At 41.9% G+C, this 19,485-nt stretch overlaps 1 protein-coding gene across 7 annotated transcripts in view; it reads right to left on the reverse strand.

Moving 5' to 3' along the window:
- PTPRK (protein tyrosine phosphatase receptor type K) overlaps nt 1–18,646 on the reverse strand; it is a 568,568-nt gene extending 549,922 nt beyond the window's left edge. For 3 of the 7 annotated variants that reach the window (XM_030316308.2, XM_030316306.2, XM_030316305.2), the window contains exon 1: nt 18,381–18,605. In XM_030316308.2, coding sequence (XP_030172168.1) covers nt 18,381–18,477 — 97 coding nt within the window. In that variant the 5' untranslated portion in view covers nt 18,478–18,605. Of the gene's footprint in view, nt 1–18,380 lie in introns of all 7 variants that reach the window. The other 4 variants (XM_030316304.2, XM_030316309.2, XM_030316303.2 and 1 more) reach the window with 3 other exon arrangements.
- Between the last annotated feature and the right edge of the window lie 839 nt (nt 18,647–19,485).

Consider the following 19,485-nt stretch of genomic DNA (forward strand, 5'->3'; position numbering starts at 1 on the left):
CAGAGGTATTAACTCAAAACTCCTTACTTCCTAAATATTTTACTACATTATACAATTACTATATTACCTCTATATTCTCGAAGCTATTTACTTCTCTTGTATTTGTATGGCGGAAACTTCTCTTGTATTTGTATGGCTATATAATGCTGTGCCACCACTCATCATTCCCGACTCTGTGTTCAGTGATGCCACACTGGTAATTTGAAACCATTCACAGTGGTAGCATTTACCAAGGGGATTTGGCAAATGCTAAAACCTGAACTTGGGTTTTGTTGTTGTTGCTGTTGTTGTTTTTGGGAACACACTTAAAGCATTTACCATCATCACCATTATTTCCTCAGTTTTCCATGAGCATTGTGTGGCCATGCTTGAGCATTTGCCATTCATTGATGGCCTGCTGATCCAGAAAAGCCTAATTAATCACCCCAGCAGTGAGTGACTGTCTTTTCCCCACATCCCAGATAGTACTCTCTCATTGTACCTCCCACTCTGCATTATAACTTAGTTATTTCTAGACCCTCCAACTAGTCTGTGAAGTCCTTGAGTGCAGGGACTTGGTCAACTTTTTCATCTCTTTACTCTCTGTGCTAAACACACCGCCTGGCACAAAAATGGACAATCATTAAATACTGGGTGAACTTATCTGAAACGAGACAAGCTCTGCCATACACATCGTATTGAATGAACAAGCCACTAGCTCCCCAGCACCTCTAACAGAGATCATAGTCAATCATATGAATGCACAAATCAGTGCTGTCTGTCCCGACAAGATATTGCCAAAGAGAATGTGCTAATAATTTAGACTGGTATCACTATTTAACAAGCTCATAAGGATGTTATATTCAACAAGCTGTCATATAAAGTTCAAGTCTATTGCCATAATGGACAGAATAGATATATCCTTTTTCTCATTGTTCACATAAAAGACAATGCTTGAGGGGCGTCTGGCTGGCTTTTTATAAAAAATATGTATAAAGAGTATGTGGCTCTTTATAAAAAATAAACTTAAAAAAAAAAGACAATGCCTGATGTAGCTCTAATTCCAACAATTAATGGGGGTGTCAACAACAAGTCTCCACCTCAAAGGAAACCTCCTAACTGTTTTCAAGGCATGGCATCTGAATAAGTAACTGCTGGTAAGACATCCTGCCTTCCTTTCTCCTCTACCCTTTATCTGACCACATTTGAAGCAACATGAGATACTCTTAACATTACATGCTTTTCTTCCCTTTTTAAGTTTTGTTTTGTTTTGTTTTGTTTTGTGTTTTGTTTTTTAGTTATCTCTACAAATCTTTAGTTTGTTTTTAGAGCTATCTCTACCTCTATCTCGTGGGGCTCAAACTCACAACCCCGAGATCAAGAGTCACATTCTCTGACTGAGCCAACCAGGGTTCCCCTCTGCTTTTCTAAAATGTGCTGGCAACTGGGTAAGTTTGTGATACAATTATGAATGAGTGATGGAGGTCGATAAAGTGCCGTCCAACTACTGGTATCCTGATTCCAAACTGTAAGCAAACTGAGAGACCTGGAAAGATAGATCTTAAATGGATACTTAGGTGAACAGCGTGGGAACTGTGGGAAATCCAGAACACTAGCCTATAGATTCCTGTACCCAAGCTAAAGGAGTGAACAACAGCCCTAGAAAGAATTCCCAGTCCTCACCTGAGATCTGCATTCCTGATAAGAATGAGCCAGAAATCTCCTTTACAGAATCTAAGAAACCAAGCCTTGAGAGCAAGGAGTCAGAGCACCTTGGTCCTTCTGGATATTTCTGCCCTAAAATTCCCTGGTTTATGGATTTTTTCAATTTCCTCATCCAAAAAGACTAGAAGTCAGTCTGAACCACACTGGTTAGAATGTATAGTTCATATAGGACACCTGGGTGGTTCAATCGCTGGAGCGTCTGACTTTGGATTAAGTCATGATCTCATGGTTTGTGGGTTCAAGCTCCATAACAAGATCGGTGCTGTCAGTGAGGAGCCTGCGCGGGATTCTTGCTTTGTCCTCTTCTCTCACCTTCCCCCACTTGCACTTTCTCTCTGGGTCAAAATAAATAAATGCATTTTGTTTTTTTAAGTAGGCTCTACATCCAACACGGGACTTGAACTCAGGACCCTGAGATCAACAGTCACATAATCTATCGAATAAGCCAGCCAGGCACTCCTGTTCCTATGTATATTATACTTAAGTATACTGTCTATTACATAGTATTTTCAATCCACACATAGGTCCATCATTCTCAATCTTGTTCCAACTTGATATCCTTTGGGCATTTGTTGTGACATATATAAGAACCAGTCTGCTTTCCAAATAATAACCGGGTCATGATCCTAGAGCACAGAACAAACAGTCCAGTGTGCATCCCCTTTTTGGAATAGTTCCATATTTCAGTTTATATATGCTATAAGAGTTTGTTTTGTTGTTTTTGTGCTCCTTTTTATTAAGACTATGAATTTGGGCAAATGTTCCATCAAAATGACATCTTAAGAAACCTACATTTTAGGGGCGCCTGGGTGGCGCAGTCGGTTATGCGTCCGACTTCAGCCAGGTCACGATCTCGCGGTCCGTGAGTTCGAGCCCCGCGTCAGGCTCTGGGCTGATGGCTCAGAGCCTGGAGCCTGTTTCCGATTCTGTGTCTCCCTCTCTCTCTGCCCCTCCCCCGTTCATGCTCTGTCTCTCTCTGTCCCAAAAATAAATAAACATTGAAAAAAAATTTTTTTAAATAAAAAAAAAAAAAACCTACATTTTAAATGGAGAGGAGATTATGAAAACACCTTCTGCCACCACAATCACAAAAACCTATGTTAGTAGGAACATCCAGTCAGGGTACAAAATTGCATTATTATGATAAATTGAATATTATAAAAGTATTATATCTGCGAGATTCAAACCTGCAGTGCAAAGAGCTTCTCTGATAAGAAAGTTGACAGGAATTTTTAATTGTATCTGGAGAGCAAACATTTTCATTAGTAGAACTCAAGGAAAAGGGAGACTTATTTCAATTAAAGCTAGAGGGAGTATAGTAAGAAAGTGAGAGTACAAAAGATCTGAAGCTTGAGTGGCACATAAAATCCTTGTTGAAGTTGAGAGATGCTTTCCTCCGCAATGACCACAATGGCCACAGAGCAATTCTGTAAGCAAGCTAACAATCGTTAAAAGTTTAGCCAGACCCTGAGTCATATGCCAGGATTCTAAAATGGCTTTTCCCTGTTGACAGTGGCTTGAAAAAGTCTTGGGGATTAAATGGATTTGAAACTACCTGAGCTAAGTAAGATTAAATATCAACAGCAACCTTCAAAAGGAAAACAAAACAGTCATCTAGAATTCATGGGGAAACAGAAGTTCTAAATGCCAGTAATTCATTTACTCAGCATGTGTCAAATGCAAATGGCACAATACAGATACCCTTTTCTCCTTCTACAGACTTCGGAGAAACAACATTCTTTAGGAACTGAGGAGGTATCTCTTTATCTTCTGCAAATTCTTATTATCTCATTCCTAAACCTGAATACTCCTTCTAGATTGGACAACAGTGTCACTGGGATGGACGCTTCTGGAAGTGATAGAGATTTCACTCCTCAACTTTCTGGTCGATGCCCATCTCAATCTTTTTCCCAAATTAGAGCTTTTGTATTTTATCTGTGATTGAATCTGTCCAGGCTGGAAGCAGTTTTATGAGTGCCCCAAATTTCCCACCTTCTCCAACCTGGATAAGAAATGTTAAATGCATTTTCTAAAGATGTCTGAGGTATACACACCTAAAATGTATAGCTTCTGATACTCTCACTGTACAGATGTAGTTTTGGGGGGTTATTTGTTTTTATTTTGGTTTTTGATTTTGTTTTTAGTCATTCATCCTAAGAGTCTGATTCATTAGGAATCAGTATAAATTTCCCACTTGTTTTCATAAACATTGAATGATGTTTCTTATAATGTTTGCTGTGGCCTTTGTTAATCAGCATACGGAGTTATTTCAGACATCTACCGTTTGCTGGTTTTATTTTAAAGGAGAAGATAATGGAGTTAGAGATTTTTAAAGATATCAGCTTGGGATAGGATATTATGCAAACGTGGATTCATTTAGCCCAAACATAAGGACATGATAACAAAAGCTAAAGAGAATGAATTTTATTAATGTGTCACACACTCTTTGAAGCACTTTAACTCAATATTGAAAAAAAAAAAATCCAGGATAGGTAGGTACTTGTATTACCCTATTTCACAGATACAGTGTGGAAACCTGAAGGAACATGGTTAGGTCCAGTAGCAAGAAAACATTGGAACCATTATTCATACTCAAGTACAGTCAGTTCCAAAGTCTGTGATCTTAAACATTATGCTATATATTTTATGCCTGGAGATCAGCATTTCAGTGTCCCTTGCTTAAATATAAAATGGGCACAAAATGTGACTCAACTAAATTAATTTTTCTAAATGTGGGGCACCTGGCTGGTTCAGACAGTGGAGCATGGGACTCTTGATCTCGGGGTTGTGAGTTTGAGCCCCATGTTAAGTGTAGAGATTACTTCAAAAAATAAAGTCTTGGGGCGCCTGGGTGGCTCAGTCGGTTAAGTGGCCAACTTGGGCTCAGGTCATGGTCTCATGTCTCGTGGGTTGGGGCCCTGCATCGGGCTCTATGCTGACAGCTCGGGGCATGGAGCCTGCTTCAGATTCTGTGTCTCCCTCTCTCTATCCCTCCCCCATTCACACTGTGTGTGTCTCTCTCTCAAAAATAAATAAACATTAAAAAAAATAATAAAATAAAATAAAGTCTTAAAAAGTAAAAAATAACATAAGTTTTCTACATTTTAATTTCTGAAGCTCCAGTCTATGGAATTCAGGGATTTTTTTTTTCTTTTCTTAGAACAATGTACACATCTCCAAATTTGCTTCTCTCCTTCATTCACACATTGCAGGTTGTTTAGGCCTCTTTTAATACAGAGGTTTAAAATCCCCATTTCCTGTAGGGCAATAGGTGTATTTCAATGACAATACTGTTGCCCCCTCCAAAATGAAAGACTAAAGCACCGGGTATTGAATTTGCTGCTTCCGGGAGGCAGGTGCGAGGGCAGTCTAGGGATTATCTAGCCCACTCTCGGTTGCCAGGACTCGTGGCCAGCCTCTGGCCTCTCTTCCTACGGGTCGCCCACCACTTGCGACAATGAGCTTCACTGAAGCCGCAGCAGACAGAAGGCTGATCAGAGACAACAGAGGCAGTCGATAAACAGCTGTAGGTCGCAGCAACTATGAATCTGCAGCCAAACAGCCAGGACCTCTGCATCGGAATGTTCACACTGTGAATGTGCATTTACACACAGCCTCCGGGAGGCTGCCCCCCAATCTTCCTGCTCATGTTCCCAGAGGGAGAATAAGTGATGGTGAGCCTCTAGAAAGACAACTGTGCTCGCTTCTCTGTCCAACCTGTTTACACCTGTTTACACTTCCTATTACTCAACTTCTGGGAAATTCCACTTGATAGAATTCTATTATCATTGCAGCAAATTTTTGCATAATGCTTTTTTGGGAGGCTTCTAGCTTTTTGTGTGTAGACTCAAGGATATGGAAAGATTGCTGACACAATGGATTCTCCCAGGCAGCTTCTAAAGTGGACCGGCAAATTGTTGGAGACAGTCTGAACTCAGATTTGCCAAGCCACAGGCAGGGGTATGGTCAGTTACAAAATAGCTCCAGGCTTTACCCGTGAATCACTAGATGTGAAGCTCTGCAAAAGTAATCTTTAACCACTCCTTTAATAATCATAAAAGTCACATCTGCTCCCAAAGGGCAAGGACAATGCCTGGCTTGCTTGCCAGCATATCCAAGACCTGCCACAGCATTGACACTTAGCAGATGTTGAACGATATGTAGAGTGGAAGAATAAATAAAGACATATAAACCTTATCAGAATCACGCTCTGGCCAGCCAAGCACACCAGTTCAGATAACGAGAGCATTTTTTGTTTCTTCATGAAAATACTCAAAGGAAAAACTATACTTTCCATAAACTTGCTCTATAGGATTGCAGTCCTTAAAACATTTGCTTAAATTTTTTCAGTAAAAGTGTTCATAATCATGCAATCTTTACTGACATATCTGGAGAAAACACAAATATTGTTTGGGAGCATTACAGAGTAGAGTTTAGTTATATAAAGAGAAAATAAGTATATAGGTGAAAATGAATCTGAGAGGGTACATTTTATGATTCACGATACGAAATTTACTCACTGTTCACAAGAAATGTACTGGCTTCTTTCTCATACCACTTTCCCCAAAGCTTAGATATGCAAACAGATATACAATGTATAACTGCAAATGTGCAAAGCATCTATTGGTTTCATTTCCATTGTTCAGCATATTATTTTTGCCTTCAACAATAATTTATTATCAAACTTCATATTCCCAGCAAAAATAAATTATATTTTATGGTAGTTTACAATTATAAAAATACTTTCATATACATTATTAATTTTACCTTTCTTCTTCTTTTTTTAATGTTTATTGATTTTTGAGAGACTGTGTGAGTGGGGGAGGAGCAGAGAGAGGGAGATACAGAATCCAAAGCAGGCTCCAGGCTCTGAGCTGTTGGCACAGAGCCTGAAACGGGGCTCGAACCTACAAACCGTGAGATCATGACCTGAGCTGAAGTCGGACGCTTAACTGACTGAGCCACCCAGGCATCCCTAATTGTACTTTTAAAAACTGTCTTACTAAGTAACTAAAGAAGATATTACAATCACTCTTCATTGTAATATTCCCATTTTAATGAGAAGGAAATTAAGGATTAAGCAGAAAGGTATTAACTCCACATCTCAGAGCCGGAAAGTGACAAAACTAAGACTGGCACACAGTCATAGCATGCCCAGTGCTCCATGCACTTAATGGACTCACAGGGGTGCCTGGGTGGCTCAGTTGGTTAGGTTAAGCACCACTCTCTTGCTTTCAGCTCAGGTCATGATCTCCGGGTTTCGTGAGTTCAAGCCCCACACTGCACTGGCAGCTCAGAGCCTGAAGCCTGCTTGGGTTTTGCTCTCTGCCTCTCTCTCTGCCCCTCTTCCACTTGCTCTCTCTCTCTCTCAAAATAAATAAATAAACTTAAAAAAAAATGGACTCATATAGATCTTCAAAGAAACCTTTTTCTCTCTCTGAAGCAGATCACTGCCAACCTCATGACCTCATACATTACCTAAGTATTTAAATGTCAGTTTAGCTAAAGTGGCAAAAATGGGTCAATACTCTATAGATAGCACTCTGACTCAACAGGCCAGGTTGTTAGGCAAATTATTGCAAACTTTATTCAGGAATCACACCTGATAAGGATATAAATAAGGGATAAAACAGAGTCATGGAGGAAGCAGGAAATACATAGGGAAGAAATTAGTAATTCAGTAACTTTTTTAAGATAATGAAGATGTGTTGAAAGAAATCTCCAGTGACAAAAAGAAGCATGCTCCAGTCAATAAACCTTCTTCCACAACCACTGTCTTCACCCCTATGTTGCCAGGCCAGCTGCTCTGACTAGAAAAGGGCCGTAGCAGCCATGGAAGTTCCCGGGGATGAGACTCTGGTCTAAACTGGCACAGCCACATTTGAGCCCCTGGTCCTCAGACACACCCAGCTTTAGGCCACCAGCACAAGTATGCATCTAACACAGGCCCAGTAAATCTCTCATTATAAGTGGGGGAGGCTGGGCAAACAGCTAGTTTCCTACATTTCATTCAGTATTCAGTACCCCAAGCTATTTCTTATAGCAACTCTTTTGAATATCCCATGTTGTTCAGAAATGCATTATAAAGTTAGGCACAAGAGCTGAGAAGATCAAAATTATAAACAAGTTCACCTTCGTCTCTTGAGTTTTTCAAAATTAGTTTCTGAAGTGAAGAGTTTCTAGGCTCAATTTCTCTGAGTCAATTAGCATCATTTATCACAGCTTAGCTTATCCCCTGACTTCTACTAAAAATAAACAAATGCATGCATGCATACATGTACCTATACATGTACATATGGAGGATAAGTGAAAATCAAGCAGTTTCCTAAGATTGTCTCTTCTATTCACAGACATATTAATTACTATCACCTCATATCTGGATTCCAACATTTTTTAATTTTAAATTTTTATTATTTTTTTTTTTTGAGAGAGAGAGAGATAGAGTGCATGAGTGGGGGAGAGGGGCAGAAGAAGAGGAAGAGAGAATCCCAAGCAGGCTCCACTCTCAGCGTGGAGCCTGATGCGGGGCTCAATGCCAGAACCCTGAGATCATTGATTTCAGATCTCAGCTGAAATCAAAAGTCAGACACTACCCTGTGAAGCAGCCAACTCTTAATTTTGACTCAGGTCATGATCTCAGTTTGTCAGTTCGAGCACCCCACAGGGCTCTGAGCTGACAGCACAGAACCTGCCTGGGATTCTCTCTCCCTCTCTTTCTGCCCCTCTTCCACTCAGGCTCACTCTCTCTCTCTCTCTCTCTTTCAAAATAAATAAATAAACATAAAAAAAAAGTCAGACACCCAACCCACTGAGCCACCCAGGAGCCCCTGGATTATAATTTTAATGAAAGCCAATCCTTAGGTCAGGCTTGCTTTTGAAAACATTGCTTTAGAACTTTAAAATACAAACCAGAATAAGTAAACAAAAGTTTAAATAATAACTACCTGTATAAATTACCATTAAGCAAAACAATGTATATGTTGGTGACAAAAGTGACCTAAAAATTAAAAATCTTGAATTTGAGCTAAGTTCTTCCAAGCTGTATGACTTTGGACCAGTTATACCAAATGAAGGGGTATTAACTTCTAAAGTCCTTTTCACCACCTAAAATTCTGTGAATTTTTAATGTTGGACTTAATCATGAGGCAAAGACAATAAAATAATGAAAATAATAAAACCCATGCTTTAAAGCAGTCCCCAAAAGAAACACTTCCAAAATTATGAACTGCTGGTCTGCAATGCACACAAAACTGCCATGTGCAAAGTGCCTCTGTCCTCTCTTCCTCCCCGGCCCTCTTCCCCTTAGATTCTGACAAGACTAGGCCACCATGCCTTCTTGATGTTACTATTAGTGGCCCATAGCTGGCAACCAACTAATGCAACTGCCTTTTCCTCACCATATACTTTCTTTCCCCTGAAAGGATTATAAATACACATACAGGTCTACCACACTTTCTTTGCTTTTACTTCTCATGCCGTACTAAATTCTATCTTGAGTAACCACACTGTAGTTTGGTTGTCTTTCCAGAACCCATCCTCCTATCTGTTGATAAATGATGGTTTGATCCACATTGCCCCCATCAGTCCATGTGACCTGAGTGGGGATCTAGAGCTGAACCCAGAATTCTAGTGGATTAAGCCAATCAGTGTACTTGCCTCCCCTCAGTTGGAGCCTTAAATGAGGGGGCTGGATACGTGATTGCTGAATCTAATCAGAGTGAACCTCGGGGCCTTTGCAGGTGCAACCACCACATAAAGCACACATTTTCCAAACACACGTGAACCAAAAATCTTGTGGTATGGGAGCCGCCAAAGCTACCATGCCTCTAAATGGAGCTTAAGAATGAAGCTCCTGGAGTGCCCCAGAGCTAAGCTGAGCAGGCAGAAAGGGATCATATCCCAGTGGAGTTATGTGAACTTGACATCAAGCTTCAGCTGAATCGTCAGTTAGGAGAGAAAATAAATTCTGCTTGTATCCGGTCTCGGTCGCCTTTTCTGCCAACAAGCAACCAAAAAAATGTTTACCTGCTACAGACATGTAAATATTCAATAATGAATTTGGGTTCTACAAGTTCCTCACACACCTGAGGCAAGTTATGACGTAACCTCTCTAGTCCTCAGTTCACAAAGCAGAGAGGATTCTTATCTTAAAGGATTATCATGAGGATTTAAATTCATGGGAAACATTGATCATAAGGCCTGGCAGGTCGTAGGCACTCAGTACATGGCTGCTTTTATTGTTTTTTGCAAGAGCTCCTCTCCCATGTGTGCGAGAATAAATTAACCTAATTACTGCTGACAAGAATCAAAGTAGAAGTAGTACAAAAGGAAAGCTCTAGAATGTGTAGTAAATTTAGAAAATATAACAAGTCAAAATCTTCAGATTCTAAAGCTCTTTAAGGTGTCTAGAAGTACCTTTCAGAGTTTCTCTCCATCACTAAGCCGCACTCTAGCACTGATCTATCTGGAATTAAGCCTCTTCCGTTAAACACCAGTGTCTAGAATAAGTACCTGTGGAAATCATTGATTTGTATTTTATTTATTAATCCAGCAACCATATTCTTTGTATTTCGAACAACACAGGTTAAGAGACTTTCACTTACAGTATCAAACATGCAGAGAATTCTGTTGTGTGTTGCCCCAAACTCCAGCTCCCAATATCATAACACAACCAACTATTATGGGTTAATATTAATTTATATTTCTTGGTTTTCATTAGTCTCTGCCATAACCATGTCATTATGCCAGTATTGTCTAAATCGCTAGTGAATGGCAAAAACAAATATAGCAGTGGTGATTTAATCAGAGACTTCACTGTTAAAACAGCCAGCCAAAGTAGACACGTTTAGAATAGCAAACGGATAACAAAACACACTTACAGCCTCATTAATAAGAAGGCAATTAGGTCTTCTGGGAAAATTCATTTTCTAAAAGAATGCTAAAGCAAGCTATAAAATGCAAGTAAAATTGTGTTTTGACATGAATACTATACACTGTCTATTACATCATAATTTTTCTCTTGAGAAAACTGACAAGAATCTGTTCTTAAATATGAGCACAAAAGATAGTAAAAAGAACACCAGTTATATTTAATGCATTCTATCTAATTCTCATTCATTACATTTGACTGTCCTTAAATGAGCTCCTTATTACAAAGATCTTTAAATTACACGTAGAAGCAAAAGATAAATATAAAACAAGAAACTGCTGCTAGTAATATCAGAGGGAATATCATTTCCTGTATCAACATATCAGTGTGCTAAATAAAAATTATTGGCATAGGGGTGCCTGGGTGGCTCGGTTGTTTAAGCGTCCAACTTCGCTCAGGTCATGATCTCACGGTTCGTGAGTTCGAGCCCTGCGTCGGGCTCTGTGCTGACAGCTTGCAACCTGGAGCCTGCTTCGGATTCTGTGTCTCCATCTCTCTCTGCCCCTCACCCGCTCACACTCTGTCTCTCTCTGTCTCTCAAACATAAATACACATTAAAAAAATTTTTTTTAATTATTGGCAGATATCACGTTTGGTGCCTCGATAATATCCTTACCTTTAAATATGTTCATAGCCAAAACTATTTATATTTAGCCTTGTTTTATTCTCTTATGAAAATATTTCTTTCAAAACTGTTTGAGTATTCTTTTTAAAAAGTGACTACTACTGCTGTTTTGATGTGTCTGCGGCGTTAAATTATAATTAAGTAAATACTGATCAGAAATATAATTCCAGGGAAATAGGGAAATGTGTTTCACATTGTAATTAATCCCTTCACAATACTCTTAGAATTCTACAGGAAAGTGCATGTGACAAATCTTTTCAAGATGAGCTTTCTTTGGCCTAAAGCAGTATTTCTCAAAATTCAATGTTCAAGCAAATCACCTAGGGGTTTCATTAAAATGCAGATTCTGAGTCAGTTGTTCTGAGAAGGGCTCTAATAAGTGACTCCAAGATCATCACAAGTTCCCAAGGCTGATGTTGCTGGTCCCTGGACCACAATTCAAGCAGCAAAATTCTAGGGCACCTTGGAGCTGATGAATCCAATGACCATGAAGCATTCAGTCAACAACCCCTGGGTAGGCTGTGAAGCCACCAGAAAGACTTCCTCTCTACTCTTGAATTTGCTGAATGACCCAAGGAGAATCATATCAAGGAGCTGTGGCCAGTATGTCACTTAAGCAGCTGCGTGGTCACCCCACCCCCCAACAAAGATTAGGGGAATCTCTGTAGCTGGTCAGCTGCTACTCTGGACGGGGTTTGGAGAATCAGCCTAAAAGCAGCTGGTTAAGGAACAGGCTGACTGGGAAGGGTTTATATAAATAGACACCAATCTGGAGGAAGATTTATTATTTCTTCATTAAAAGTATAGTACAATATATTATATACTCCATAGTTCATGTGTCCATGTCAGTGTTTTCATCTATGAAATAGGCAAAATAATTATCTATTTGCAATACTCTTTCCAAAATAGAAGTACAGGAGTTGGATTCCATCTGTAGATGTCCTTAGCTTCCTTCTCACCTGACTGAACCTTTGGACGATGAAATTCTATCATTGTTAAGATGTATGTGTGTGTGTGTGTGTGTGTGTGTGTGTGTGTGACATACACAAAACACATACTTCTATCTTTCAGCCTTCCCAACAAATTAATGCAGTCACTCACCTAGACACTCTTTTATTTGGCCTTAATTCTGAGTTCCTCTTACAAAGGTAATTCCTAGAATGACTACCTGCAGAAAAATTCAGCCAGCACTGCCTTGTTCATCGTGTTTAGTAACAGAGCCCTACAATCATATAAAGTGGAAACACAGATTATTTCACTCAGGACTACTTAATTTGCTCCTAAAACAATTGTAAGTGACAAAATAAGCCACTTGTAATTTTTAATGGATTATCAACACACAGAGGAGAAAGCCAAAAACCCCAAGCAGAGTTAAGTGGTGATATGGCAATGTTCCCCGACTGGATCAATGCGGTCCTTCCATCCCAGGCCCAGTGTTTTCCCAGAACCTCGACACTCTGCAAAACCTCACAAAACCAAGTTGAATTATGTATGTTCAAGCTTTTTTTTAATGTTTATTTATTTTTGAAAGAGAGAGAGACAGAGACAGAGCACGAGCAGAGGAGGAGCAGAGAGAGGGAGACACAGAATCCAAAGCAGGCTCCAGGCTTGAGATCATGACTTGAGCTTAACCGACTGAGCCACCCAGGTGCCCCTGTTCAAGTTTTTATTACTAAAATATTAACTACAAAAGAATTTCCATAAGAATACTTCAGGAAAATAAACATACTTCTCACAACACAATCTTCATGGAACTAATAAAAACTTTTATGTGGAACTAAGTTTCTTTAAGAACACTGTTCATAAGAACACATTTCTACTAAGATGGAGTTTGAAGTCTGTAAACTATCTACCTCCAGAATTCTGATATCAAACATTCAAACATATTTTCTTCATTTTCCACAGCATAACTGTATGTAACTTATCTCACGGATGTCAAAATAACAGGCAATAAGGTCCTCAAGTGTGCTCTATCCCCATTTACAAAAAGGAACTTAAAGTCTCTCTTCCATTCAGAGATATATAAGCACAAACACTGTGACATTAAAATACCATTTCATGAAAAAACAAAATATCATTTCATGGATGTACATACAAGTTTATTTCTGGCTTCAGTTAAAATTAAAATTATCCTGATGGACAGACCTACTTACCTCGTTGTCAAATCCCAGTTTAACACATCATGAACTGGTAAGATATCATTGTCAAGATATCACTGTTCAGTAACTATGACAAACAGCATGAGTTTTGGTGAAAAAACAAGTCATGTTCAAAAGCAATTATACCCTTTTTAGGCAAAGAGAAACACACTTGATAAAGGAACACAAAACAAATACATATGATCAAAGGGTAAAGTTTGAGAGGAATACACAGAGGGAAATTTTTACCTCCACAGAATAAGAAATGAATGTGTTTGGACAAAGGCAAAGGCTGATTCCAATAAACAAATCAAAAACAAGGCTTCCCCCCCCTCTTTAGAAAATTAAAGATCAAACACACACACACACACACACACACACACACACACACACACACACACAGAATCCTAGTGTTCTTTGTTTTGTCTTTAAGAACAATCTGTAAACTCTCTTGATGTTTCCTGCTCTGAGTCGTGCAGTATTCCTCTTCCTGCTCTCCATGAAGAGCAAGCAGAGGAAATGGGAACAGCACAGGGCAGATGAGGACAGCATTTTCCATGCCTCTGAGAAGTACATCCATATTTAGCATGATTTACACTGTCTTTAATACCACCTTGAGCAGACCTAGATCACTGCACTTCAAAAGTATTAGTAGGCAACAACACAGTTTCTCTCTATAGGACCATATCACGTGAATCAAATGTTTTTTTTGAAGGCCACAAAAAGGTGTTGTAAACCATCATTGGTAGAAATGTGAGATTTGGTGGGAAAATTGGCGTTTGCTCTGGGTACTGGTTGAGTCACATTTCCAGTTTTTAAGAACAGGTCCAGCACCACAAGATATTCAGTGAGAACAAAAAGGCTGTGATTTTGTGTGTGCGCATGTGGGCTTTGTTGTTGCTAAAGAGGAGTGGGAAGGAGGGTGGGAGAGGGGAAGAGTGGCAGAGGGGTTGACATAGTTTTCAAATTCGCATTTATGAATACAGAGAGAAGAGCTGTCAGCAACACACGTGCCAAAGCCCAAATAGCAGCCAGACCTGCCTCTTCCCGTCTGGGTAGGCCAGACACAAAACGACATCTTGCAATCTAGGAAAATCAGCAGAGTCAGATATATGGACAACAGTAAGAGAAAAACCAGTCCTGGAACTGTCCAGTTACGTATCATTACTAGCGTCAGAATTTAAAATTTCAATGAATTGAGGGACCAGGAAATCAACAAGCGAACCTTGAGACAAACTGTTTCTGATGTATTTTCGTAGTAGGTAGTAAGTACAAAAGACATTAACTCTACATACAGAGACATCAAGGAGTCAGACAACAGGAAAGTGTCATTGTTTAGATGAGTTGCAAGGTCCTATGGGATCAAGTGAGTGTGCGCTTACAGTGTGACATGTCAGGAACTGTATGCTAGGTGAAGTCAGGATCTTGAGCTGCATTTCCAGGCTCACATCATACTAGAGACACAATAGTCCCTCTCTAGGTCACTGATAAGACTGCATCTAAAACCATGCATATTTTTTCTCCTTACTGAGATGAAAAAGCTGAATAACCAAGAGTTGAACAAACAGCTAAATGAATGGACTGAAAATATAGTTATTCTGTTGGTAGAATACTAGAAATGTTAATGACCCTTCCACAAGAAGCTCAAGTAACAATTTACAAGAGGTAAGCAAAAAAAAAAAAAAAAAAAAAAAAAAAAAGGATAATTTGTCTCACTGTGCTGATAAAATTATAGTCTGGCCAAACTAGCATGTTTATGTTTAATAAAGATTAAAATGAATGACCAGCGAGGGAAACACATACACATGCTCCTAAATTGTCACACACAGTGTGGCAAGGACACACATATACTGTCCTCACTCGGCGAATGTGGGAGCGAGCAAAGGTGACTCACGTCAAGGTACTTACCCACCTTAATGTATGATGACTACACCCCCAGAGAACTGCATAATGCTTTACAACTTACAGTGTCCGTTCACATAAATTATTTCATACCATCCTCATAAAAACCAGGTGGAAAGGTTAGGACAGGTATTATTATCCCCATTTTATAGATGAGAAAGCTGAGCTTCCAGGTGACTTCATCTGTGACTCGTTTTGTCAGTCATCTGAGTCCTAGTACAGAAAACTTTCTCCTATTATAATATCAAGAGATAACACTGACACAATCCAGTGAATAAATGTCAGTGCATCTTTGTGCTTCTATGCCTCAGTTTCCCCAGCTATGCCGCTGGTATCGTTTTAAGTGAAAGTAACGTAAGTTGATATTCATAGGCTGTTCTGGTTTTAAAGAGGTTCACCATGCAGCATTTTTACACTTTAATTCCAAAAACTAAGAAAAAAATCACAGTCATGAAAAAATATTCTTAAATTTGTGGTTTAAACAAAGCACACTGGATGAGTATATGACATATCCAATAATCCTTATTCTTTCAAAATTTGCTTTTGACACTTACTACATTAGGAGCCACATGATAATATCTAAAAGTGGTAAATTGGCCTTAATGGATGTGATTTAAAAGATTTATTTAAAAGGTTATTTAAAAATTCTTAACATATATTTGTTTTAGACTTTTAAAGCATTTTGTTGAAATTCCTTAAAAGAAATAAAAGTGCATTATTTAAAGTAGAATATAAGGGAAAAAAACAGCAAGAAAGAATACAGCTCCAATGTCTGAATCTATGTATTTGCAACAAATCTGACTACCATAAAATCTGAGGGCAGCAGAATACCACATGGCTTAGGAAAGCCAAAACATGAAAATCTTTACAAGACAAACTTTTAATTCATGGAGAAAAAGGCATATTCACAATCTGACTTTAAGCAGGGGGAATAAAAAGCATTCATTTCTGGGCATCTATGTAAATCCTGAATGACAAAATTTTTAAGGCGCAGTCCTGTAAGAATTGCATTTATCAGGACTGCACATTCTCTTTTTTACATGTAAAACATAAAGTCAAATGTTTTACGTTGTCACTAAAGCAAAGTCAGGCATATTTAGTTAAATTACTTAGAACTGGATGCCAACAAATGCAATTGTTCATTAGAGATATCTAAACTCCAGGGATCAGAAAAGCTCATCTACACATTCTGTTAAGAGGAAATTTAATATTTACTAAAGGGTAAATAACATTGGAAAGGGCAAAAATAAAAGTTTCTTTATTGCTGAAAATTTGTCCATCAGCTGTTGAGACATTAATGGTTGCAACTCTTGAATACATGTAAGTTTAATCATGCAACTGGTAGGATTCAAACTTTCAATTAACAAACTACATGCCTTTTGAAGCGTAGGCTCTCAGTGCAGTGACAAACACTGTGCAGGAATCAATACCCACTCTAACTTGCCTGCATATAATGACTTACATCAAGCACGGTTCCGATACCAACCGGCATTGTATGTCAGAGACGCATGCAGTAGAAATGCTTACTCCAGAAAGAATTAAATTAAGCCATCGGATCATTCATTGCATAGATCTGTTGCACTGCATACATCACCGATATACATAGCTTTTCCTCTACACGCTGCATTTCATAATCTGCCTCAGTGCTGTTGTCCAACTCCTTTTACAGAGTTCCACAGAAGGGGAGAGGGGATGGGAGGGAAATCAACATCCCTCCGGATGAAAAACACTCTGAGTTTATTTCCGGGAAACAGGACAGCCACAACAACCGACAAGTGCAAAGTAAGTTCGTTCTCGTTCTCCGCGTCCTGCGGCCTCAGCCAAGAGCGCGGCTGTCACTTCCCCGGTCTTCTCCATCAGCCCTCGGCCACCAGTGCATCTCCATCTGCACCGCGAACCAGGGCAGCACTTGGGCTTGCCAGCCGAGCCGAGCTGGGTGGACTGGCGAGAAAAGTTGTCAGGACCGGCGAGCATGCACCTGGTGAAACTTCAGAGCCCCCAGAGGAGAAACCGAAAGAAGCAACCAAGATAATAAAACTGGAAGGGTACAGAGTACAGGGCTGGGAGAGACGGGGTTTCGCGGACTTCTCTAAGTGGCTTTACCAAGAACCCCAAGAGCCAACCTGCAAGACCGCACCACATCCCTCCCTTTGGGCTCTCCCAGCTGCCGGCGGTCGTTGAGAGCCCCCATCATTCAGGCGGGCTCCGGGGGTCACCGCGCCAGCTTCGCGGTGCTCCGCCGGAGGAGCGGACTGCCACCGCCCGGGGTCAAGCTTCCCCGGCTCGGCGCCCAGACCTCGCTGCGCAGGACGGCTCGGTGTGGATCCTTAGAATCATATTTCAAAACATCTTACAGTCTCCGCCAACACACACACGGAACGTACTCCACGCAGTGCCCTAACCCACAGGGCAAAACCGGGAGCAGCCAACACCGGGGGAGGAGAAAGGGACTGGGGGAGGGACAGGGAAGTAGTTAGACAATAGTCAAGGGAGGTTATTCCCAGGACAAAAAGCACCTGGCAAAGCGCGCCGAGGTCAGTCCCTTCCAGTCTCCACATTTCTGACAATGGCTTCCCGGGGACATTTTTTTTTTTTTTTTTTTTTTAATGCTCCAGAGGCAGACAGCAACAAGCCCGCACCACGAGCAACAGAGTAGCCGTCCCCAGAGTCTTAACTACTTTTTCCTTCTCTCTTCCCCAGCGCGGTGAGCGCGCGCTGGGCGCCGAGGCTACCAGTTTAAAATCAAGGTCTCCCCGCGCTCCCGGACAGCCCTGCCAGCCCCGGCCCGGAGCGAGCCTCCGAGAGGAACAATGGGGTGCAGAGATGAAAGTTACCTGCGCCAAGTGGCGCCCAGCCCGGTGCCCCGCGTCCTACCTAGCACAAACTCTGGGGACATCTCTCCCTCTGCCCTGTGCCGCTCCCCCCCCCCACCCGACTCCCCGGCCGCGTAAGCTTCCCGCGAATCCTTGCCCCCGGCCCCGGCAAGGAGCCGGCTCCAGCCCCCGCGAGCCCCGGGCCGGAGGCGTTCGTCGGGACTCCGGACAGCCCCCACCCCCCTCCCCCAGCCGCCCGAGCCACTCACCTGCGGAGAACTGGCCTTGGGCCGACCCCAGGGGAGACCAAGGGGAGAGGAGCAAGAGCGGCACAAAAACAGGCAGCGCCGCCGCCGCCGTATCCATGTCGACTTTGGGAGAAGTTTCAAGCAGCTTTGCAAAGAGCTGCCGGGGGGATCGCAGCGAAACCCACGGCCGAGGTGCCGGCCGGGCCTCGCGCGGTGAGGGCGGGAAGTCCACGGCAGCCCGCCGGCACTTTTGCCTTCTTCGCGGTGCCCAAACTACCGCTGGGGCGCAAGCGTCGCCCGCGTCGCCGGCCGGCCGCGGCGGCAGCTCTCCATGCTCGGCGGAGGCTGCTCCTGTTAGTCAAGAGTTACTTTGCTCGGGGAGGGACGGGGGCGGAGCCGGGGGTGACGTCGCCCCGCGGGCTCCGGGAGCTTCGGAGGAATGCAGGCTCGGGCGCGGCGCCGCCGCCTCCTGCCGGAGAGTCGCGCGCCAGCCCCGGCCGCGCGCCCCGCGCCTCTCGCCGCCTTTGTTCGCCGCCCGCCGCCGCTCGGGGGAGCGGGCGGGAAAGGGGATCTGCGCCGTTGGCTGCCCAGTTCCAGAAATCGGAGTTTGCGAGGCGACTATTTGGTAAGCTGTGTGGCCGGACCACAGAGGACGGGCGCAGAGAAAGCCCGGCCGCCCGGACAGGGGCGTCTTGGGCTTCTGTCCCTGCGGTGCAGCTTCCACCGGAGCGGTGGCCGGTAGGAAGAAGCGGGAGTGGAGAAGCGCCCTAAGGAAACACCCACCTGCATTGAAAACTCCCTATTCCTTATTCTTGTAATAAGGAATAAGACACCTGACCCCACCCCCAGGAAACTTGTTGTCCCTTATTATGCAAAAATAAAACTTGAAGCCAATAAACGTTCGGTAACTTTCCAGTGTGAACAGCTGGCGTGTCTCCTTTCTGGTTTATTTGTCATTTTCCGAATGTTTGGATTTACTCTCTGCTTCGCTGACTTTGCTTGTGGTTCTGAAACCTTCCGGCCTCTTTCCACGTCTTCCCTCAGGAAGAGCCTAAGAACTGCATCAGCGCTCATTATCCCTTCCTTTCGCATAGGTCTGCTGGAGTAGAAAAGGGCTTCAGCTTTG

Source organism: Lynx canadensis, chromosome B2 (genome assembly GCF_007474595.2).
Source record: "Lynx canadensis isolate LIC74 chromosome B2, mLynCan4.pri.v2, whole genome shotgun sequence".
Lineage (NCBI taxonomy): Eukaryota > Metazoa > Chordata > Mammalia > Carnivora > Felidae > Lynx > Lynx canadensis.